The 25,628-nt window shown below is 36.3% G+C and overlaps 2 protein-coding genes across 3 annotated transcripts in view; one reads left to right on the top strand and one right to left on the bottom strand.

The window, feature by feature from the left end:
* LOC139140784 (Na(+)/H(+) exchange regulatory cofactor NHE-RF1-like) overlaps positions 1-13,532 on the top strand; it is a 33,419-nt gene extending 19,887 nt beyond the window's left edge. Inside the window, exon 3 of the mRNA XM_070710194.1 lies at positions 8,629-13,532. Coding sequence (XP_070566295.1) covers positions 8,629-8,766 — 138 coding nt within the window. The 3' untranslated portion in view covers positions 8,767-13,532. The remainder of the gene's footprint in view (positions 1-8,628) is intronic.
* A 3,092-nt stretch (positions 13,533-16,624) lies between these two features.
* Positions 16,625-25,628, bottom strand: part of LOC139140782 (transforming growth factor-beta receptor-associated protein 1-like) — a 29,359-nt gene continuing 20,355 nt past the window's right edge. The window contains exons 15-22 of one of the 2 annotated variants that reach the window (XM_070710193.1): positions 25,026-25,094; positions 24,593-24,665; positions 24,190-24,324; positions 23,757-23,969; positions 22,323-22,483; positions 21,485-21,557; positions 20,300-20,490; positions 16,625-18,735 (exon numbers count right to left, since the gene is read on the bottom strand). In XM_070710193.1, coding sequence (XP_070566294.1) covers positions 18,594-18,735; positions 20,300-20,490; positions 21,485-21,557; positions 22,323-22,483; positions 23,757-23,969; positions 24,190-24,324; positions 24,593-24,665; positions 25,026-25,094 — 1,057 coding nt within the window. In that variant the 3' untranslated portion in view covers positions 16,625-18,593. Of the gene's footprint in view, positions 18,739-20,299; positions 20,491-21,484; positions 21,558-22,322; positions 22,484-23,756; positions 23,970-24,189; positions 24,325-24,592; positions 24,666-25,025; positions 25,095-25,628 lie in introns of both variants that reach the window. The other variant, XM_070710192.1, reaches the window with a different exon arrangement.

Here is a 25,628-nt window from a genome sequence, read left to right as displayed (position 1 = left end):
TGGTTGTAAGATGAAATGAGAGCAGCTTGCATCTATTCAAATTTACATGCAAGCTAATGTCATATGGTCTTCACTATCATGTCATTTGTATCATCAAAAGATTTTGAATTTTAAGAGAATGCATCATTGCCTCAGGCATTGCCATTATTGAATGTGTACAACTTTGCCCTCTGATATCAACTTTAATATGAAATGAAATTACAGGCTGTATAGTTCCAATCATAGAAGGAAGGTAGATATCAGTTGGGATAGCTGTACATCTCTTGCTCATGAGGATATAGTTGGTATCTGTATATGCATCTATTGACCACCTATTGGTCTATTCATGCACATTAAGTCCAATGGAGGGATATCACCTACTTCTACCTATAGTATATGCACCTAAACTAAGGTTATTAGGGTCAGATCTATAACATTTAGGATTCGCCCAAGATTTTTTTCATTCCACAGCAAACACACCCCTACCTTCTCTACAGCAACCACACCCCTTCTCTACCACAAGTTTTCAAAACAATGCAAGATTACATTTCTGATACTAGAGATATGCGTGATCTCATCCTGATAGCCTGTGTATTGTCGTCAATGACAAAAGCTGTACCCAGGAATTAAACTACCTGTAGATATTGTTAGCGCTCTACACGGTGTGTTGTACATTTACTTCTGGCTTTTTCCCCATGTTTATTCTGTTTATCAATATTCACCATGACTTCTACTGTCTTTTATTCTTTCGTTGTGACAGTCAAATCTGTTATATTGAGCCAGCCCTTGGTGATTTGCACATCAAAACCTGGCACTCAGTTGACCAATATGGATCAAGCATAGATACAGAATTATTTTACTCTGTGTAAAATGTGACATCGATATACCTGTATATTCATTTTCACTCAATAGGAAAAAATGCAATCATATTCGTTAAATGTCCCTTGGGCTTTTAAGATAAAAACCATCGCTAGTTTTTATAATGACAAGGATGTCTTTCATTGACAAACAACTACAGGAGGGGAATAGTTGATTTTGACTGAAAAGAGTATCATCACAAAATTGGTAAGGTTGCAGAGTTGTAAAAGGTCTATGAATAATAATAAAATGGAAGGTTAATTCTTTTTTCAATGAATATAAATTCTTTTGTTGTCATCAATATCTCATAAAAACTTCAAGTTTATATTGATTTATTTCTGGATACAGAGTTTTTACCAGATCTGAATTCAATGAAATTATTACAATATCTGCAATTAACCTTTCTTCTGCCAAGTTCATATTTCACCATCAGGTCAAGTTGGTTAAAACTAGTGAATTACAGCATTGTCCCATATGGTGCATTTTAACAAAACATTGAACATTTGAAGGCCCCTGAAAACAGAGATATTATAAACATGATTTGGACAAATTAAAGCTGCTATAACATACCAAGCCAAGTGGATGAAAATATGTTGTTTTTCCTCCATATTGCTTTTTACTGACTTTGTAGATTGGGCAGTGATACTGTCTCAGTTTGCGGCAGGAAAAGGGAGATACAGTGGGTTGCCAATACAAACATATGGACAATCTGTTGACAAATTGACAAAATAAATATTGTACCTGTCAATCATGTCAGCAAATGAGATATGTATGTGTATGATTAACTTTTCACTGAAGTGCGATATTTTCAGCAATATACGTGTGGAAATTGCTTTAGTTGGTTCTGATGCAAACAGTGCAAGTTAGGCTCTCTCACAGCCCCTCGCTGGCTCTTCACTACCGATGCCTGGTTCAGCACAGCTCACTGAGCTAGGCTACTATACATGTGTGAGTACACTTTTGTCTGGAGTGAAAAGACCATTTGTTCTTTCACATTGTGAACTTTGTCCTTTGACCTGTCCAGTGCGAACTTTGTCCTGTGAACTGTCCAATGTGCAGACATTACAGAACTGAACATTGATTCGTTTGTTATGGCATCAATTTAATGAAATGAAAGATCTACCATCATCCATGAAGAGGCGTATAGTATTATACCCTTTAATTTCTTTCCTTCTCTGGCTGTCTGTCAGTGACAATATGCCACTGATTAGAAATACTTTATCTGTCTATTCCAAAAATACATGAATGATTTAAAAAGTATATTTAGCCTCATCTGGCATTCAGGTTCTCATAAATTCACGTCTGTCATCAGCCTTTCCAGAGATTTCAAATGAGTCCTGGTTTAATGAAACCAATTTTGCGGTGTTTACCATGTTGCAGTCGCAGCAAATCATTCAAATGTTGGCCAGCCAAATGATGGCAATTGTTAATCCAATCACTCTGAAATGAATTTTACCTATTGCCGTGTTCTAAAGGTGTGTTGTCACGTCACACCTATAGAGTCTATGATTAAGATGTACTCTGTCGGTGATGTTCAAAAGACTGAAATGTTTGAATCGTCTGATTGGTGTCCCCAGATGCATTCAATGTTATCTGCTCCTGTACCCTTCTCTGCAAAATATACTGAAATTCATGAATTTACGGCTGTCAAAATCCACAATTGAAAGCACAGCTGTGGACCCAACTGAGTGACTAAAATTCTGGTACCATGTATGGTCCTCTCTGTATTCGGGAAGTATGTTTGATATTTCAACGCTGCAATTGTAACTTGATTGTTTTTGATGATGTGATAAAAGGTGTGTCAAGGCATTGTGTACTGGCATAGCGTTTAGTTGATGGTAGGCTGTGAATAATGAATTCAGCAGCCGTCATACAGAGTTGTAAAAACTAGCATTATATATTCTTTAACCCTTTGAGCACTGTAATCTCCCCCCCCCCCCCCCCCCCCAAAAAAAAAAAAAAAAAAAAAAAAAAAAAAAATATTAGGGCAACATTTTACAAATTTTTATGAATTTTTTTGTAATTTTTTCCATGATTTTGGACTTAATGGATATAAATTTTCACAGGCTACACTTTTTGACCAAAATTTTGGAAAAAATCAGAAAAAATTGTCTACATCTGAAAGAAATTGTTGGCATCATATTGTTTCAAGGCAACAAACATTGACTTCGGCACTCAAAGGGTTAATAATGTATCTCTGTGTTGAATAGTATATTTTTTTTTATTTGGATGACTTTTCCTTCATGAGAAATTGTATTAGCAACTATGGAGGTCAATTGCATCTTTCACACACATTTGAATAAATTTTGAATGAAAGAATTGCGAGTTATGAATTTCGTGGTTTAGCCATTATATGTAGATGAGTGACCTCATCAGAGCTGAATTGAAGCTGTTCAAATGGATACACAAAAACGTGGTAAATGCATGCACAGATAGAGAGCGGAGAAACTCTGATGATTATGTCAGTTTTGTGTTTTACCAGTAGCTTGAACGTTCTTTTACGTTCTGATTAGATAAGGTAGTATGCATCTCGAAAGTGAAAGACTTAAACTTTTGCTCAAATATTCCTTAAGGAATCTTTCAACCATTCTTTTTCAAAATCAAGAATAATAATTGGGGGTCATTGTTCAAATTTTGGTTTAGAGAAACAAATAACCCAAGATTTACCGATATTTAAAATTCAAAATGGTTGCCATTTTGGTGTTAACTCTATGAAGAAAATAAAATTTTGAATTTTGAAAAACTAAGCCAATGAAAAGTTTTCTTACACCAAGAGCTTTAAAATGAACCCCCACAAGTGGTGTATCAGAAAAAGAATTTGAGAGTCCAAATATCTGTATCGAGGCACATTCTACCTTAATAGATTGATAAAAGTCTTGTGCCATATCTCGACAGCGATAATGGAGTGTTTCTAAGTCATGCCAAAACTGAGTGGTTGGCATCACAAGTGATCTGTATGTTATAGAGCCAACCTCCAATCAGATGAAGTAACACAAACTATACAACGTTAGAGCTAGTCGGTGTGTTACAAAGACCAATGTCCAACCAGAGTTTGTTAAACAACATAATTCATTGTCACAGCATACCCCATTGGTTGCATCAGAAGCTATCATAACCAAATGCATCATTGCTAGTCTTGTTCTGTACTGGAGTAACACTTGCAAATGTTTTATGTATTATAAACATGATCAACATGCATTTGTGCTTTCTCAGCTTGAATGCTAGATAAAGACGTTCATTTTTAGCTCCCATAGCCATATGTATATATGGCAATGGAAGCTATTCTTATAGGCTAGGGAAATGTCTGTATGTATGTATGTCTGTATGTCTGTATGTCTGTATGTCTGTATGTCTGTCTGTCAACATCAAAAACTCCAAAACCGCTGTACATTTCATCTTGATATTTGGTGTGTACATGGATGATGGGCTGTAGATGAGATTTTGTTCAAATGAAGTTGTCATTGCCAAAAATATGCAAATTAAGTGAAAAAATGTAAAAACAGTCAAAATTGAAAAAACTCAATAACCACTGAGCAGATTACATGAAAAATTAGCATGTAAGTACTTTGGGCTGACATGAAATGATTGTGCACATCTTGGGTCAGTATCTTGGACTTGCTATTTTTCATGAATTTTTTTGTAATTTTCTCCCATTTTGGTCAAAAAATCTCCTGCTCTGAAACCACAAGTCTGATTGATTTGAAACTTGGTATGGAAGTGCATAGGAGTGACCTTTCCCAAATTTGGGCAAATCGTGGTGAAATTTGCATATTTTTAGTTTACACGTCCATAGACTCCCATGTATAAGGCAGATCTCCATAGACTCCCATGTATAAGGCCACGAAAAATAAAAATTTAGTTTCTCATGGTATTCATATTGCAAAAAGGATGCAGTGACACAATTTTTAGTCCCCACGGATGAAGTTTAGTGAGCTTATAGATTGGGTCATGTCCGTCTGTTCGTCCATCCGTGAGTCCATCCGTTCACGCAGATATCTCGGATATTTTGACAAAATGTCATGTGACCTTGATGACCTTTGATCTCAAATATACATATTTGTCCATAACTCAGTAACCACAAGTGCTACAGCCTTCATGTATGGTATGATGGGACAGCTTATGACACCACATATTGTACCTCATTAATTATGCACATATCTAATTTTGAGCGAGCCAATAGAGCTAGAGGTCTGATTTTTGGTATATAGGGATAACTTAGCAATACAATTTTTTTGACAAAATGTCACGTGACCTCGGTGACCTTTGACCTCAAATATACATATTTGTCCATAACTCAGTAACCACAAGTGCTACAGCCTTCATGTATGGTATGATGGGACAGCTTATGACGGCACATATTGTACCTCATTAATTATGCACATATCTAATTTTGAGCGAGCCAATAGAGCTAGAGGTCTGATTTTTGGTATATAGGGATAACTTAGCAATACAATTTTTTTGACAAAATGTCACGTGACCTCGGTGACCTTTGACCTCAAATATACATATTTGTCCATAACTCAGTAACCACAAGTGCTACAGCCTTCATGTACGGTATGATGGGACAGCTTATGACGCCACATATTGTACCTCATTAATTATGCACATATCTAATTTTGAGCGAGCCAATAGAGCTAGAGGTCTGATTTTTGGTATATAGGGATAACTTAGCAAAACAATTTTTTTGAAAAAATGTCACGTGACCTCGGTGACCTTTGACCTCAAATATACATATTTTTCCATAACTCGGTAACCACAAGTGCTACACCCTTCATGTTTGGTATGATTGGACACCTTATGACACCACATACTGTACCTCAATAATTATGCGCATATCTCATTCTGAGCGAGCCAATACAGCTGGATGTCTGATTTTTGGTATAAAGGGATAACTATAGGAGAGAAATTTTTTGACCAAATGTCATGTGACCTCGATGACCTTATACCTAAAATATATGTTTATGTCAATAAATAAGTAACCACAAGTGCTATGTCCTTTGTATTTAGTAGGATGGGAGACCTTATGACAACACACGCTTTACCTCATTAATTATGTACACATCTAATTCTGGGCAAGCGAATAGAGCTAGAGATCTGATTTTTTGGCATATAGGGATTAATTAGCAATATAATTTTTTTTCAAAATGTCATGTGACCTCGATGACCTTTGACCTTGATTATACATATATATGCATATTTCAGTAACCACAAGTTCTATACCCTCCAATTTTGATAGGATATTAGACCTTAAGATGTCACATCTTGTACCTCATTTATAATGCGCATATGTATTTCTTGGCTGGCCAATACTGCTAGAGGTCTGATCTTTTTTCCCGATTTAGAACCATAACTTAGACATGCCTCATGTGTTTCAAATTGGGAACAACGACATAGACCTATGTGCCCATAGATCTCAACATATACACTCCAGTGATACTTCTTAATGACCACATTTTCCTGCCCCATCAAGACTAATACTCCTATTACAAGTGGGGACTATGTCATTGTAAATGACTTGTTGAGTTAATGGTTGTATCACAGTATTCGATATATCTAATTCTGTATTTTTTCCATTTTATATTCTGAATAATTACATTAAACATATTTCACTGTCTCCAGTACATTTCATTTAAGTATTTTCACTTCATGCACTTTATCCCTTTCACACATGTTCAAATATCTGCCCAGAGAACAAACACTAAATAGTCCAGGATGGGAGCTACAGTGTCATTGACGCTATTTTTTAAAACTTACGAGGATGAAATTTTCCGTGCCTGAAGTGATGCAATAATACATTGTTTTCCTCCCACATATAATTGTGGTACAGCCAGATAGCTTTCAGTCTTACTATAGCCTAGTACAGGAGATGATGAGGCGGCATCAGTATCTAATCAAGTTGATGTACTTTGTAGTACGTACCAGCTATGTCTGTGTCTGATCTAATACACTGACCTCATTTTATCACAGTGAATGCATCATGCTGTACATCAGGATAATGTAGATATGCATGCATGTCTGTCAAAAGAAGAATAAATTCCACTCAATATCTCCATGTATGTGTCTGTCAACTAGGCTTGAAATGTTGAGTCATCATTGTCAAGCAAATGCTCTCGGCATGAATTTTCAGATCATTGTCTGGTGTGAGAGGCAGGTAATAAACTTATTCCATCAGACTTGACACGTACTGGGCAGTCATCGTTTGTTGATTCAAATAACTACAAGTAACATTTTCACATGTATCTAGTAATGAGGGCAGTGCATTGTGTAAGGCCAAATACCGTAGTCAATGCATTATTAGAATTCTATGCTACAACAATGGACTGCTACAGTCAATGTCATCAAAGTCATAAACATCCCAACTTAAATATTCAGTAAATGTGCTGTCAACTGTCGTGAAAACTGGACACAAATATTCAGTAAATTTGCTGTCAACATCAATGTAAACAAAACAGAAATGTACAATAAATCTGTTATCAATATTCTGATCTGGTTATTGGAATTTTAATACTAAAGTAACCACACATTATATTTCCAACACGTTAATATAATGCAGTGAAATTCATTAATTTCAAACAGAGACAAGTTTACTTGATGTTTATGTATCTATAACAAAATTCAATGAATACTATCAACGATTTCATTCAATAATGAGATCAGCCCAATGACACATCTGAACACGGCAATCACACAAACAATATTGAAGCTGCAGGTACAGCAGGCAGATACATGTATAATTAATCAGTGAATTTTCCATGGTAGGTGAAGCGATATGTTGATTGTTTGGGGTATAGACACTGACAGAGTAGTTTATAAAAAGTAACAGATATGCGGAATCATTCTAACTGTGGTTTTACCACTCTCAAAAAGCCTACATCGTACTGGACTTGTCGGATGAATTGAAATTTCAGCATCAGATCAGAAATAAAAGTGCTGTCATAGCTGTGTTCTCTTCCGAACACAAATTTTCATGGCTTTAGTAGAGAGAGATCTTTCTCATGCAAACACCAGATGAGTCATTTCAAATCCAGTACTTTACCCAACAACATGTCAAATCTTCGTGTACATAGACTTACAAGTTGTTCTGTGGCGCCATCAGCTGGGACCAAATCTATTGTAATAATCCAGCTTTAGTCTTCATAATGGGATCCGTCCAAACTTAATCCCTTTGTCGGTCAGCAACATGTGACTGCTTTATTTCTGATATAAATATTTCACAATGTCCTCGTTCCAAACTGTTCACATTTGTTTATTCTGTGTACAGGTATGTTATCGACCTGAATTTTTTTTTTCTTCAACGAATGGGCAACTGTACACACAGACATAGACAGACAGACAGACAGACAGACAGACAGACAGACACACACACACACACACACACACACACACACACACACACGATGCTTTTACTGTGATTTGTGCTTGCCTGAGGTTCATGGAAGATACACTAAGTTTTGTGGGAAGATATTAAGATGAACCAGAAAACAAAAAAACCTCAATTAATTAGAGTATTATAAAAGCTAAAAAAATAATATTATTTTCAGAAAGTACTTCGTCAAAATATTTTTTGCATTTGTCTTGCAATACTAACGAAATTTGATCCTGTATTAGAGAGTGTCTTTTCTTCCATGAATTAGTCCAGCCTGTCTGCCACGTAAATCTATTTTCCTCTTGTTGCCAACAGCCATACAGGCAATAACAAGACACCACTAAGATTCTGCTTTGGTGGGATAAATGCTCAACTTAGAAATACAATGATTGACAAGGATTTTTTTTTTTGTCTTTCTCTTCCAGGCTCCCACATCGCCAACATCAGCTGGGGAGATTGACTTCAACAACTTAGATATGGCCAAGGCCAGGGCCATGGCGAAAAAGAAGAGACCACAGAAACAAGACTGGAAGACAAAATACGCCCAGTTCAACAACATGTAAAAATTTGCGGATGAATATTTTGTTACAAGCCAGTGTGATAACCTTAACAACGGTGCTGATTGTACTCTGATAAAGCATTTATGAAGTAGATGAGAGAGGAAAGAGACGTATTTGTTTCCCATCAAAGTAAATATTGATTGGAAACTATCCCTCATGACATATATGTTATTTTCTCAAAATCATTGGGGTCCAGTTTTCTCCTTTTACGCAAGAATTTTGTTATGTATACAAAATTATACACTTATTTAGGGTCAAACGTTTCCAGAGATTGAATGAAGAGAATATTTGATCAACATTTATGGAGGTTAATTTGGTTTTATTTCTTTAGTATGGAATTTTGTCACGTTTCTTTTTTTTTTAAGTCACCGTCTCCGTAAAGGAAACGGAATGAGTAAAGGTACTTAACAGCACATATCTAGTACTGCAACACTTACAGTTCTAAGAATTCTTTGTTTGATTCGTAATTTAATGCTGTGGCTATAATTTTGCTGATGTTTACCGGAATTTACATTATTATTAATTGTTTGCTGCAAATTTTATTTAGATAGCTGTGCATTTAAATGCGATCTGACAAGTTGATAGGGGAAAGACATTACTGCAGGCACAATAAAAAGTAAGAAAATTTTGAAAAAAATGTTACACTGTTTTTTCACTCGGCTTGGTAATGCTTCCCCCCAGCCTGTCTGTGTGCGGAGTTCAGTTAGCTTTATCTTTTGATCTATTCAGAAACAAAAATGTTCTCAAAATTTACAGCCATTCTCACTTTACAGCACTGGTGGCATTTTGCAAATTCAATAATCAAGTCTGCCGTCTTCTCACACACTTGCTGCACAGTGAAAAGTGACATTTCAAAACTTGCAGTAGAAGAGTAGACGAAGCGTCATCTTTTCCTGCTGTGCTTAGCTACAGCGGCAAGAATTGTTATTTCTTTTTGAAAGTTTATGATTTCTATTCTAATATTGCAAAAAAAATAATATAGAATGAATTGTCATAGGATAACAGAAATGAACTTAGTGGAAGTTATTATAATGAAAGTCATGAAAGAATGAATTTCAAATAATAGAACCAAAAAAAAGAGGAAAAGTATGACAGTGCAAATAATGTTTGGAATATGTATGTATATGAATATTAATTAGAATGCCAATACAATGACTGTACAAAATTTTTCTCGATGGTTTATTTTTCTACATGGTGTGTAATTTTGTATGTATCCCAACCCGTGTCATTTAGCCTGGAGGAACATTTACTGTCAGGAGATTCGTACAGTCTGTGTTTCTTGCCTTCGAAGGGGTTTTAGTATATGCATGTTATAAACCAGGCTCTTTGTGTACCCATTGGTCAGGCTGTATGTGAGTACCAGCCATTGAAGTTGTTAGGCTTATCAACACATACAACTAGTATGACTTGAAAAGTAGGAAGAAAGACCATAATACCTACCATTTGCATGTGTTAAACGACTCGTACGTTCAGAATATTTTTCATGTACTGAGAAGAGGTAGAAATAAATACAGCAAGACAAAATTGTGATCTACGAATCTTAAAGTGAGTGGATAGTTCAATAAGGTTGGGCATGTGGTATAGTTCAAACCAAAACTACCCAATGAAGTTTGTTGACCAGTGTGTCTGTACCTATGCCACCTCATCCCAAAACCAGTGTGTCTATACGTATGCCATCCGGTTCCAAAACCAAAGTGTCTGTACATACGTATGCCATTGGTTCCAAAACAGCGAGAGAGAGAAAGACGGGGATGTAATAGTGAAAGCAGTGATAATGGAATTTAAATCCAGATCACAGAGGGGTTGTAAAGACAGGAAATATTTGACTGGCGCTAACTTCAAACATCATATTTTTTTAAGGACAGGCCATTAGTTTTTAGGCCATCATCTTTAACCTCCCACTTTGATGATTCAAGTTGCAATACGCAAATTTTCACGGCCCAGCTGCCATGGTGAAAACTTGAACCGTCCCAAGTACAGCCTGTTTGTGTAGTAACTTTACATTGAGCAGAGTTGACCAGTCACTGATTTAGCTTATTGCAATATAAGTGTGTCATTTCCTGTCAAACAAAGTTGCGTAGATTGTACATCAGATAACTTTTTACGCATGTAATACTCTGAGGATAGAAATACCCAAGTAGTACAGCAATCCTCAGGTCATTTGAGTATCTACTGCCCAATTTTCAGACCTAAATCTGACAAAATCTTCTATTATCTCTGCACACCATATGAAACTCTCAAGATCAGCATAGTTTGTCATAGTTTTCTGATGTGTATGACTCTTTAATAACAAAGTACAGGAAAATTCAGAGGTCTATGAGGCAAGATGATGATATGGTAATTTATTACATGCCTCGTGTATCAAACATTGCACGCTCCATGTTGATGTGTTGGTCGCGTCGCGGGCTGTAGTCAGTATGGGCTAGAAAGTTGAGCAGAACTAGGAGATATTGTCTTTAAAGCATTAGGCATAAAAATTGATAACCACATAAAAGTGATTTAGATTCAGTCTTTAAATGTGCTTTTAGATGATAAAAATTGTTCGTTTCCAATGGATTTGTAAAGCATATGAATGTCGATTGCATTTAAAGTCAAAAGTTTTGAATGAGAACTATGTAAGAGAGGCATGTAATAAAAACATTACACAGCCCATCAAGGGACTATGTACCCTCGAGGCAGTAGACCATTTGCCCTCCTGACATTGGGCAAATGGTCACCTACCCTCAGGCACATAGTCCCATGTTTGGGCTATAATATGTATAGTGTGGCTGTCAATACATGTACAAGGTTTAATGTTGGTTCAAATGCTCAGTGTGAAACTCACAAAAAATGTTCAAAAGTCACTGATGGTGGCAAGACGTTTGTCATTTTCAAAGCTATGCATTGTAGCAAAGGTAGGATACACTACTACACTGACAAACTGCAGATGGGAAATTATTTTTCGACCGAGGTTTAATACCCAATGTTCTACAATTTACATAAAAAAAGTGTTATCTTTTAAGACAGTCCAAAACTGATGAGACTAGAGATACTACAATCACAAGTTGGTGTTTCCTCACAGGCCAGTTTTCATTCAGAACAAATGTTACAGTGTAGATATGGTCAGGTATTGTAGTTTTGATATTGATGTGCATGATGACAGCCAACATTAGATTGTGCCCAAGCTGGCTAGCCAGACCATTGCTTTAGAAAAGACCGTAGATATAACCAAAACTCCCTCCTGTACACAAAATATAGCTAGATAGTATTCGCTGTCTCTACTAAAAAAAACCTGAAAAGAAAAAAAAAATATAGAAATATTGCAATATATTTATGAAAAATTGATGGTAATTTTTTCACTTTTGAAATCTTGCGTTTTTTTGAAGAATGAATTGAAAATACAATTGCAATGATAAAATACAAATATATTACAGATTTGAAGTGAAATGTTGGTATTTTAGTTTGGACGGATTGTATTTGGTTAAAAAGGGTAAGGAAATAAGTACTATATGTGTTTTCATGGTTTCATGACATTTTCACACCAGGGTGAAGACCCCCACTCATGTCAAATTTTAGTTTCTTTTGCTTTTGTTTTGGGTAGGAAGTTTATTGTATCTACTGTTTGTATATACTCTGTTTTTTTTTGAGGAAAGAAACTTTGTATTGAAGTTAATCATAGCGGCAGAGGTGGTTTCGCAAATGTACATGAGGAAAATGTTCACTCAAAGCTTGTATCTCTACTGCATGAGGTGATTCAAGGACACAGTATATAGTCACCTGTTCAAAAAAGTAACTTTTTATTGATCTGTAGTGATTTTCAGAGTCCAGATGTTATCTGTTGACCTATTTTGCCATAGTCAGTAAATCTGCTATCCTAAAAACAACATTTAACGCAACAATGTCTGCTGTTGGACGACTGAATGATGTGTTGTACACTGCTTAGAGTAGGTCTGCTTGACAAGTCCCCAAAATGGCTGCTTCTTCATAGAAGTGCGATACCACCAAAGATGATCCCTTGATCTCGGCTGTCAGCCTTTCAGAGGGTCAGTTTTTCAGAAGCAGGCAGAAGCAAGCAGTGAGGAAGAATCCATAAATGGGCATACATGAGTGAATATTTCCTCAATTTGGATCAAGGTGCCCGCATGCACAGAGTGTGTAGTTGACTGTAAAGGGCAAAGTGAAACATTCGTAATCTTTGAACTTTGGTCCTAAATACAGTGTAGAAAAGAAACACAATGATCTCCACCCACCAAATTACTCCAAAAACAAGGTTATCAGGCTCTGATCACATTTGCGTCTACACTTTAGTTACATGTGGAGTTTCACTTTATTAGGTGTATTGTATATGAATGAATTTGTACATCATAACACCTCTACTCTTTTGGTCGATGGATCCAAACTTTTCAGCATGTGAATCAGTTCCGCTTTTGAAAGCAAACTTGAGAAACGGGTTTTTCATCACTCATTGGATATTTGTGACTTTGTCATTGCTTGTTGGTAATTCAAGATACATGGTGACGGTTCTGCAAATGTATTCTAGAGGGATAAAAAGCTTACATGTATGTTACCTACATATTATACAGTTTACTTTTCTCGGATTCAGATTATATTGGATAGACTGTAGTCGTTATGCAGTAATATATATTTTGCCTTTATGTCAACGTGCATAGAAATGATGTGAAGCGGTAGAAATGTTGGTCTAGTTTACACACAAGGCAGTCCTAATAATTAAATGATTTGTACCGCTTTCAGTAAGGAAATAAAAAAGCTTTTTGATTTTTGCAATCAAAGTCTTTTCAGTCTGGTCTTTAGCTCCCATTTGTAATACCTTTGTAGCACATGAGGAGCTATTTGGAAATACTGATGTTGGTATATATGTGTGTGTGTCTGTCAACTTCACAAAATTTAGAATGGCTACATGTGTGACCTTTAGTATAAGTATTAGTAAAATGGGATTTCTTCCAATTAAAAGGACAAAGTCAATTTTTTACTGTTTATCAAGAACACAGGGAGTACTTGCATAAAAGTCCCTCAGTGTATGTAGAGTGATGGCCGATACATAACGCACAGTGTCAAAAATTACTCCATATTGAAAGCAAAGAGACAATTTTGATCGTCCACTTCTAGAAAACATGAACACCGATTCCGACTTGTTTGCTATTATAAATATATATTGCTATAATGTAAGGAATATGCTTCTTCAGAGGGAATTGAATTTTGGCATTGCCATTGAATTTACTCCTTCATTTGGCACACTTTGCAATGAGATGCAAATTTGTTACTAGCCTAGATTGTATTCGTTCGCTTGCCTCCGTACCTCCGACCCACTCCCATCTAGTCTTGTGAGCAGTATTTCGAGCTAGAGTTGTAAAAACTGCTCATTTGAATGTCAATGGTCGCCAACTGAGACTGTGACGTCCCTAGCGTCCCTTTCAAAGTCAATCACTGAAAATGACCCTCTCATGATTGGCCTATGACTTGGTTGGGCAGAGCTGCAGTGTCAACAGAATTTACATATTTGACATCATATTAATTAGCTCTGCCCAACCAAGTCGTAGGCCAATCATGAGAGGGTCATTTTCAGTGATTGACTTTGAAAGGGACGCTAGTGACGTCACGGTCTCAGTTGGCGACCATTGACATTCAAATGAGCAGTTTTTACAACTCTAGCTCGAAATACTGCTCACGAGACTAGACGGGAGTGGGTCGGAGGTACGGCAGGCAAGCGGACGAATAGAATCTAGGCTAATTTGTTACTGATCTGACACGAATGTGAATCTGCTGCTAATCATGATTCCTGATTCTCAAATTAGGCTGGCATAGGCATGTAAATGCAGTTGTACGATCATGCCAACCTCTAGGCTGTTTAATACATCAAATCTTTCAAAAATAGTTTCCATCATTGTGAATAGATGGCTTCCTCTATCCCTCAGTGTGCAGGATTACCATATTTGAAGTGACCCTTCTCTGACCATGCACGGTTAAAGGTTCATATGTCAACTGGATTTCATTGAAGCTGTGTGGAACCTAAAACCCTTCAGATATTTTGAAATAAAATATCTAAGAACAAATAAAGCATCCAATTACAATACCAAATCTGATGGGTTTTATCTCCAGTTGAGCAAAGGGATATTTTTCTTCTCTGCTAATCAAGTTGTTGCCTCTTGAACAATAAGTCAGCCATATTTATTTTGTCTCCAGTGTTTGTCATTTGTTACAGAACACTTTCTCATTATTTGTCAATGTCAGTCATCTGTTTTGAGAAGGTTGTTAGCACTTAAATGGACCAATTTATTTCAGCATGTGAAAAACAAGTCCTGAAACGAGAGACTTCTGTAATGCCTGTGTGTGAGAAAATGTCAACACTAAAAAAGAAACAAGCAAAACACACCTCATGTGTGATTAGGTTCTCACATCCTCACAGCATTACAATGAAGACACTTTGAGTAAAACACTGTCAGTGTTTGAAATATACCGCCCCCTCACAAGCCTGAGACTGGTAATATTACATTGGCCCACAGAGTAAAATTCGATCTCACCAGACGGGCGATAGGGAAACTTGAATGCATGAAAGTGAACTGAAATAACATGAAACAACCCAAGCATTGGTCATTATGGATTTCTAACATTGCCAATAGATTGATAAACAAGTAAGAAAATAATGCGAAAAACCAACTTTTACAATTTACACCCATACTTGATGATTGAAGTGACGCTGCTATATTATAGCACGGTGGGTTTTGAACTTCCCAGGGTCAGGTGATGTTAATTGGTGACTACATCACATGAAGCTTATCACAAAAGTAATTTCTTCTGATTATGAATTTTTACTAAGCTTTAAATTACTAGTATGAGTTCTGACCTGAGAATGTGAGTGCAAATTATCAGGGCTGGCAACTTTCTGGAAAGACTGGTAACACTTTGAAATATAATTAGCAGCCCTTACGTCTGGTACATGATCTGGACAAATTTCAAGACTGACACTGTATTTCTTCTGGTAAAGTCGCCGACACTGGTCAGTTAACCACAGGATTATATTTTGAGAAACCACCACCACACTGAGTTACATGATATTATGAAAGCAAAATGCCACAGGAATATTTCATGCTGACATTTGACCACTGATTTAATAAAACAAACCAAAAACTTTGTGTCTGTATTTCAAAATATGTAGTGTGTGGTGAGACTCATTTTGGAGACATATGTTTGCCTTGAACACAGCTGGTTGGTTTGTGCATGTAGCTGTGCACACAGCATCAACATCAGCATCAGTAACTACTGACGGGAGGGCATCAGGAAGTCCTCTTCACATACAGAATACCATCAGTCGGGTTATGAATTTGTAATCTTTGGATCACTTAATAAAACTTACATTCATACAGACAGATATACAGACGCCACCGACTCACCATGTAAGCTCTTTTTGGTATTTATACATTTACCAAATATGAGCTAAAAATTACCAGTACCCTACCATACTTCTATGTTATTCATTACTTATTTATTCTGAGTCAATTTACAATTGTGTTGAATTTAACTGAACTCTATTTTGGACTGGCTAATTTCAATGATATGGCTGGATCATTCAAAATGTAGTACAATAAGGGTGCACGGCTTCTTACAGGATGAAAGATCGTTTTTACTTTAAAATTCAGTTTGAAATATTTTGCGCATGGGCTATGAGCTGGTCAGTTCTCAACCCTACATTTGGGTAGTTCAGATTTCTAGAATAAAGTAATAAACCATTGTATATGACATGAATAGTACGGAAATAATTCGATTCATCAGCAAATACATGTGTGTAATAAATGCCAATCACATCAACAGGGCATTGCTGCGTTTGTCACTTGTGAGAAACTGATTTTAGGAATCCACACAGAAGTATTTCAATGGAGTTTTATTGATCTTGAATATTGTTACAAATTTCTTGCCTATAAAACACATACCACAGACTAATATTTTTTGATGGCAGTTAGATAAGGCATGCAGAGTTATAGCTTTACCGAGTTGACCCTCAATTTATCAGAAATCTCCTTTGAATTGCCGGTTGAACGTTGAGGGAAATAACTTTTGGCTTTGTTTATGATTACTCTGTTTACAGAAGCTATCACGGACTCATAGCATCACCATTTATGGAATCAAGCTACGCGTCAAATAAATTCTGCAAAGATATCTGACATGCGACCCATGGCAAGATATGTAAATGAGAGAAGAAATAAAATAGACGACAAAATGCGAACGGCAAGGTCACCAAGGGTACTTGATGTTGAACTGCATTTATTCAAATGCATACTGCGACTAAAAACATTTTTACTGAATAATAGGGGATAAAACAAAATAAAAATTGCAGTTAAAAAGATCAACTGACAGGTTAAGTCTGTAAGGGGAAGCTGTAAACATGAAAGAAGTTTATTGATATTATGCCTTGACCTGCATGAACTCATTAGAATGTTATGCGTAGGTCATAGGTCATATCTTTATGTTAATAGGCTGGTGGTATAAAAGGAACACCGACAAAAAATATGGACGTTTGTTTACAGTCCAGATTAAAGATAACAAACGTAGTTCAGTTGGTGTGCCTTCACTATGGTGTGCCTTTATGATTGTGAGTTTGATAACGACTAGCAGCATGAGTCTGATATTCAACTTTTGCCTCTTAAATTACGTCGTTTTGACAATATAAAGCTAGAACAACGAAAAACAAAAATTTAAGTTTTCGCACCCCTGCTTATGTTAAAATGACTTGATGAACATGCATTAAGCAGTATCTGCCAGTGAAGACAGCTGTACAGAATATGAAATACATTATCTGCATAAAATATTATTGATAAGCAGAACGAAAAAAAAATTGCAGAACCACGGATACAGAACTATTTTAGTCTTGACTATCTTTTGGACACTGGGAAACTAGTGTTATGAGTCTTGCTGAACACATTTACTGCAGATACACAGAGACAAAAACTAGGACCAAAACTCCTATCAATGCTAAAAACAGCCTTGATGTCTGTTACTTGAATGAGTAACCTATTGCTCAAATGCACAGTGCCTGTAACAGTCTCTAGGCTGCACAGCGTCAAATAACTGGACACGCTGTTGATAGCTGTTGATAAGACCTATCATGTATAAATAGTTGGGTAACTAAAATGTCAACAAATTACTGTCATCCATTTTAACCCTATGAACACCTTGCTATTTCTCACTTGCATTCAAAGTAAGATAGCATTACACGGTGATTACTTTAAGAAACTTAATTTTCAAAGTATGCATTGCCCTGTGGCAATACTCAATGGTATTTTGGTTTGTTATCGGCCAGGGCCTTCAATTGACTTAAAAAGTGGGTCAAAGGTCAGAAGTCTGCATCATTAATGCGGCGAGGTAGACAACTAAAGTTCAGCTAAAAGTTACCGTCTGTTTGGTTGAAGTCTTGATCAAATCTATTTCTGAATTTCCTGCATTTTTATGTTGATTTCGAGTTGAAAAAATGGAAGGGAGATGGTTGTTGACTTTGAAGAATTTCGATATCAAGCCAGGCCGACTTCTTCAATATGTTTAAAGGAATGACACTAATGAAGTTTTATGTAGCAATCTTAATATTTCACTGATGTTTGCATTCAAGACTTTTAAGTGATATTTTGTTTGCATTCAGTCTTAAACAGTTATCAGCTGTTTCTCTTGTCTGTCTATAGAGGGCAGTGTTTGCATCTACATGTCTTCTGTGATGACTATGTACTGGCTGGGATTGCTATGGAGACTGATGGCAGACATTGGCCAATTCAGAGTTGCAGGCTACGACTTCTGAGCACTGAACACATGGCCTGGTATTGGACACGCATACAGTCTTGTTCCGTAGGCTACGACTTCTTGGTGCTGAACACATTGCCTGATATTGGACACACGTACTTGTTCCTGGCACACTGCGTATGGGTGATAACTCCATTTGGAAATCTTGCAAAAGATGGCTCATTAAACGGTCGACTGCAAACAGCACATTTCCTGCTTGAAACACAAGAAGAAAACAAACACGTACATGATAAAACAAATCAGACTAGTTTGTAATATTGAGTTTTCTAAAAGACTGTTCGGTGATGAGTTTGCAGTGAGTGCATAGGTAATACAGCATGTGCCACGCATACAAGTCCAAAGTCTAAAGCTCGTTTACAACAATGCATTCAACTAACATTGTTATGTGTGTCCTTCTCTGTCACTTTGAACATATTCACTGCAAGGTGTGTAATTGTGATTGACTCATGTTTATCTAGACATCCATGCAGGGCAGGATTGCTGATAGATATCTGTCATTGATAATAATCAAGGAAAGATAGAAATCAATGATATCGGGGCACGATTGAAGTGTGTCCGCTATCAGTGTGTGCTCACATGTTGACAGACAAACACTGTAAAACTGTTAAACTATTCACACAGAGCTGTGACTTTATCAAAACTGTTGCATATTGTACTTTCTCATGGCAAGGAGTCATAATTTACGGCTTTTAATGGTCTATAACTCATTCTGTGCACAGAACATGAGACTTTCACAGCCAATCTCATTCCACTGGATGAACTTAAATGAGTAGCAAAAAAGTGATTAATTGGATACAATAGCGTCTACCTAGCTGTATATTTTGTGGCAGTAAAAGTCAATGGGCTTTCAGTCTTTGGTTATGTTGAAGGAGGGCTGGGAATTTGTTGGATGGCTTGTCTGTCATGGGGTGACAGGTCTCTCTGAATAAGTTACATTATGACAGAATGTACCATGGAGACAGATATTCAGGACGCTTAAACTTTTACAATTCCTTTCTGATCTACCATTTCTGGGGGCTCATTTTAAAGCTCTTGGTGTAAGGAAAATTTTCACAGTCTTAAGTTTTTCGAAAATCGAAAATTTTATTTTTCTCCATAGACTTAACACAGAGATGGCGGCCATTTTGAATTTCAAATATCGGTAAATCTTGGGGACCATAATTTGTTTCTCGGCCATTTTGAATTTCAAATATTGGTAAATCTTAGGGACCATAATTCGTTTCTCTATTACCAAAATTTGCTCAGTGACCCCCAATTTTTAAAGACTTTTGAGTATGGTTGAAAGATTCCTTGAGGAAATTTGAGCAAAAGTTAGTCTTTCACTTGCAAGACACATTTAACCTTAATTTAGGTCAATTGCCTCATTATTCATCAGATTTAGGATTGTTTATGAACAAATGCACAAGCAAACAAATGAATAAGTGAATGAAAGGAACAAAAACTCTGAAAGTGTAACATCAGAAAATCGGCATTTCTGATATCTAGAAGTATCTGGTAGTTTGCCCTGGGAAGATAGCAGCACAAGGTCACTAATAGAGGGCAGTGTTGCTAAAGTACACATTTGCATTTTAACAAGATTTGCATATGTGTTGATAAGAGGTGTATTTGTTCACAGATGTTGAACAAATTGTGGTTTGTCAATAACACAAACTGACCCGCTACGAGCAAAGGGGGAAAGAGAACACAAAAACATTGCTACTTTTTCAAACAGGAGGTAAATTATTGAGTACAAGATATGAATTCATTATAGATTTACCTGTCATCACTCATAGTAACTGGAATTCTCGTTTCTCTGATGGTTTGCGCCTTCAGTTGTAAATTCTCTCCCCTTGCCAGCATCCTCTCTATCTTTGTAGATCTGCATGTGTGCATGTTAGTTCTGACAGCCTTGGATAGGAAGTGTTGTAGCAGTCCTATGGACCAGTTCTCTGGCAGAATTTGAAGAACCTTGGGAAGGAATTATTTTTGAGACCATGATGTTTTAAAAAAACACTGCACACTGAAAATATTGACACCAATTTACAAGTGGTATAGCCACAAACTGATGACGTCAAATCGCCTTACATAAAAACACAGACACCTTGTAATTATGGCACTGTGTATTGTGTATGGCGATTTGACGTCATCAGTTTGTGGCTATACCACTTGTGAAATGATGCCAAAATATTTGTTTAGGGTAACAATATCTTACACACTCAGTCTCTACTTTGGTATTTCTGATTCAGAATTTAGAGATTTGTGAAATACATTGTTAAATATTGATATTATATACATTGTGGTTAAGAAACTTAATCTCATTAGACAAGTTAAGTCAGTTTTTATTTGGTTGAAAATAACATCCTTGTACTTTCCCAGGGAATGTTAGGTAAGGCTGATTAAAATCTGACATGTCAATGTCTGTAAAAATTTCATTACTTTTACACCTCTGAACCAAAGAAATTTACTTATATTTACATAAATTTTTCTTGAATCAAAGCAATATAAATCATCCTCATTTGTCATTACAATGCAAGAGGTGTGAACCGTAGATGACAATTTTTATGCTCATTTGGATGCAGAGATAATTTCAGTACAGCAAAATGACATGACAATGAGACAACTCTGTAGTATAGGGCCATAGTCCATAAAAGAACACAGTCTATTCAGAGGTTTTAAAACGGTTGATCTTTGCTTTAACGCATCAGTTTTGAATCTTGCATGGGATTTCTTTACAAGTCAAATCTTTTTCAGTTCAATAATTAACCACAGAAAAGTGATTGCTTTACTTATCATGTCCAGCGAGGTTGGTTGTTCAAAATGGGTTCAGAGCATGGTATGCCAAATTACCGAATAACTGTGAGGGCGCTGTCTTGCCAGCACAAACGATGGTGATGCCTTCAGCAACTGATAGTTTGCTGACTGACACTTCTTGAATTTTAAGATATTCTAGTCTGGTACTTACCCTGCTAATGTCAAATTCAGAAGAATTACTGTTTAACAACGTTATTGCTGGACCAATCAATGCATCCTTTGGTCTGTGAGAAAACGATGTGAGAAAAAAAATGTGGTAATATTCAAATTGTTAATTTTTTATCACAGTTATCAAGATTTCCAGACTTTAAAATATTTTATCAATAGAGAACAGTATTTCTGTAAAACTGAAAAGTATTTCTGTAAAATTTTTGTTCTTCAGTACTCTGACAATTACTTTTGCCATTAAAACTCATAACTTGATATGAATTTGAAATGAAAACATCAAATGGCAAGGATATGGCAGCATATCAAGTCAGCCAAGCCCCAGGCCATGGTTTTCAAGTGTGAGATTGAATATGTGAGCAACATACTATAACAGCGATCACAAACCACAGCCCAGTCTCATCTGCACAAGAATTTGTGTCCTTAGACCAGATTCTCTGGTATTTCCCACACTGCACATTACACACAGAGAGACTTGTGTGAAAGTAGAGTAAATACCGTTGCTTGGTCAGTCTTGTATCAAATGTGTATATGTATGTGAGAGAGTCTAAAAGGCCACTTTTGTTTTATTCAACATTAGTTTTTGAATCCCTGACGAATGATAATAAAATGAGTGACAAGACAAATCATACTGGTTTCTATACCCTTGATTATAGAATTACAGTTTTTTTTACATGGCAGGTATTTTAAATGTCCAAAATGCACTCTGTGAGCGGAGTGATGCTGTCAACCGCACTGATCTCCAACAGTCTTGTGTATGACAACTGTATTTGTAGTTTCAAAATGTCCAGTCATTGCAATAACAACATCAGTTGACAACTTACCCTTCAAGAGGATCCAGGTAGACACTGAGTAAGATTTGATACAGTCTCCGTCTGTAAGTCTTATCTTTGCTGGATGAGTTGACATCACAGTAATTCTCAGCTGCTCCGTAATCTTTGAGTTTGTAGACAAGAATTCTGAGAGCTTTGTCGTGCTCTTCTAGCTGTTGAGACAAAATACATGGTTCCTGTTTCATAACTTTTGTTTATACACAACAAAAAGAAATTGAGTATTGTAAGAAACTCATTCTGGCCAATGAAGATTAGTTCAAGCTACGTTAAATCTGACAGGAGGAAAAATATTTTTATTGACGTGCCAATAATTCAGAGCTGACTTTACAGTTCAACGTTGTTTTTGATACGCTGCAATTACAAAGTCAATGTATTTGTGGAATTTCATGTAAGAATATACGCTGGGAATTAAAAACTATCAAAAAATTGTTTTAGCTGAATAGTGTACAATAGCTAGATTGTGGTAAAGGAGATTTGAAGTACAATTTTTGATGTAATTTGAAATCTCATTTGTTTTTGAAACATTGCATATTATGATTAATAATTATTAATTTATGCTGTGTTGTACATATGTGTCAATAATTACCTTGACATAAATTGTAAATATCTCTCGTGATTTAATATACCGGTAGAGATTGTGCAAACGCAATGTTCAGTGCTTTGACAATGGGTTAAACCTGGAATTTGAATGGATCATGGTACAAACAAAGCCACATGCAAAAACATGCACAGAAATACATGTATTTCTCTACATGCGTATGTTTGTACCGGCATCACATCTCTTGGATGAACTGAGTGTGCAGGACACCGTAAGTCATTTTTATCTTGGAGTAGAACCATTACCTAGCCTGGTTTGTTTGAAATATTACATGTATACAGTACAACAACCGCAAAGTAATTATTTCTTGTCTTGCTACTGGGTAGGGAAAAAACATTGACTTGTACACTGGGTTTGGGAAATAAATTTGTCCTTACTCAGACAAAATGCAACTTGCCATAAATGTAACAGAAAAAACTTAATAAAGCACGACTGCTTGTTGAGGGAAGTTAGCTACGAAAGTCACTATTTACTTCATCAGTTCATTTCATTTTCCCTCAGTATATACATCAGCATTATCAAGTCTGAGCACAGCTAACTTCTTGTAGTGAATCCCTGTGCATGACTTGATAATAGCCAAGATGATGTCCAATGACATGAAAGTAAATGCAGTGTTTTTGTTAAGGCCGGTACCCCGGTAAATGTTACCGGGATTCCCCAGTTATTTTACCAGCGTTCCCCTTGGTATATATCAATGCAATCAGATTTAGGGACAGCAGAAATGTTACCAGGGTTCCCAAATCATTTACCAATGTTCTAGAACCTTTACTAGTAATAGGAATAAACACTGACACGGTTGATATAGAAAGAGCCAAGTGTTTGATTACCTTGCCATAAAGTATTGCACATTCTGCATACATGTCAGTCTCTTTCACTTTTCCCAGTATCAACTGAACTCTGTACAGCACCGATGTCTGTAACATGTGTCTTAGCTTGGACCTGGCCAGATCTAACTGTTCCTTTGACGTATCTTCATTCTTCCTGAGTTGTAGCACTGAATCTAGGTATAGTACTGCTAGGTGGGTGTGGTATTTTTCTTTCTGGAAAGAGAGAAGAAAAAACAAAAGAATACAGTTTAATGAGCTCCGGTGGCATGATTCACTGTACAGTTCCTGCTGTGTGTGACAATTGGAATAGTTTTTGTATTGCTTTCCTTAAATCATGAACATGGTTCAGCCTGGATTCCTAGCATCTGGATGAGGCAGAATTATTCTGGGAAGGATGAGTTTTCAGAAATAAGTTTGCGTCTCCTCTACTTACCTCCAGTCTCTTGGTGAAGACCAGATATTCTAAATATCTGATAACAGCTCTGGGATATCTATGTAAATAGTCTATGATGTCATCGGGTCGTAACCTTTCACTTGGGACCTCGTTTTTGGGTCTGTCGGTGAAAATCTTGAAAAAGAGGAAATGAATTTGATGATAAACTTCTAAGGATTGATCAGTTTCATTATTTGAACACTTCCCTCAACAAACAAACTGTAAAATGACTGAAATCAGATTACAAAATTAGAAACATTAGCTTCAGATTACAAAACAGCTTTAAATGATTTAGAGAAAAAATTGAAAATAAAAAATAATTAAAAATTGAAAAATGCACTGTTTGTGTAACATAGCTCTGTTGATGTTTTCTTTCAAACACTAGACACTGAATGTGAGTTACCTTGATTCCAAGTAGTTCATCTTTTTTGATGGCCCAGTCTACGTATCTCCAAACTAATTCATGATCACTAAGACTAGAAAAGAATACAGAAATGCAGATTTTATCGGTGAAAATTTGACTGTGTACCAAATGCCAACAACTTCCTTGACAGTATTTTCGGATAAAAACAAAACAAAACTTTTGACATCTTTGAAAACACAAAACTGAACAACCTATCCTTGCTACCATTTGGTCTTGAAGTCAATTTCTTTCTCCTTTGTGAAAAGCTAATAGCTTTTCACAAAGGAGAAATATTTTGAACAGGTCTACATAAAATTCCCTGGAACGATGGGATAAACTGTGTTGAGTATAGAACACATGCTTTTCCATATGGCTATATCTAAAGTCAGGCAAAAAAATTACATTATTCAGAATGTTATTCTGACTCACATACCTGGCAAGAAAGTCAACTACAAACTCTAAACCAGGAAATGACGTATCCTCGCGCTTTCCATCAACAATTCTGTAATAGGAGGATATTTCTCATTCAGAAATACAGTACAAGGTTTATGTCTGGTCTACTTTGATTCTACAATATCATCTATATTCGTAATCTTGTCAGTCAGTCTTCTGCTGTACAACACATTCATTGCAATGCATAGATGGCTGTCTATTGAACATAGACTGTAGTGCGCCCTCAAAGGTATGATAGAGAAGGTGAGCCAATTTCATAATGAATCACTGATTGTAAAAAATACAAATATGGTAGTTCAGTCTAGCACATTATAAGGTGGTTGTATTTTATTTTAATGTTTTCCACTGAGCTTTAAGAACTATTCACTGGCACTTTGGTAGTCATCTATTGATTCATAGACCCTGGAGAGACTCCAGGGTCTATGATAGTTTTGATATTCACCTAGAGATAACGGGAGCGTGATGTGATCTGTTGCTGTACAGCATTTCATCCATTTTTCTGGCTTCTCCTTTTTTAAACTCATCATGCTCATATGCATCTTGTAAAACAACTATCTGGCCTAAAAAATACTTAAACATTTCT

This window comes from Ptychodera flava, chromosome 9 (genome assembly GCF_041260155.1).
Source record: "Ptychodera flava strain L36383 chromosome 9, AS_Pfla_20210202, whole genome shotgun sequence".
In the NCBI taxonomy this organism is placed as follows: domain Eukaryota; kingdom Metazoa; phylum Hemichordata; class Enteropneusta; family Ptychoderidae; genus Ptychodera; species Ptychodera flava.
This window is presented reverse-complemented; position numbering and strand designations above follow the sequence as displayed.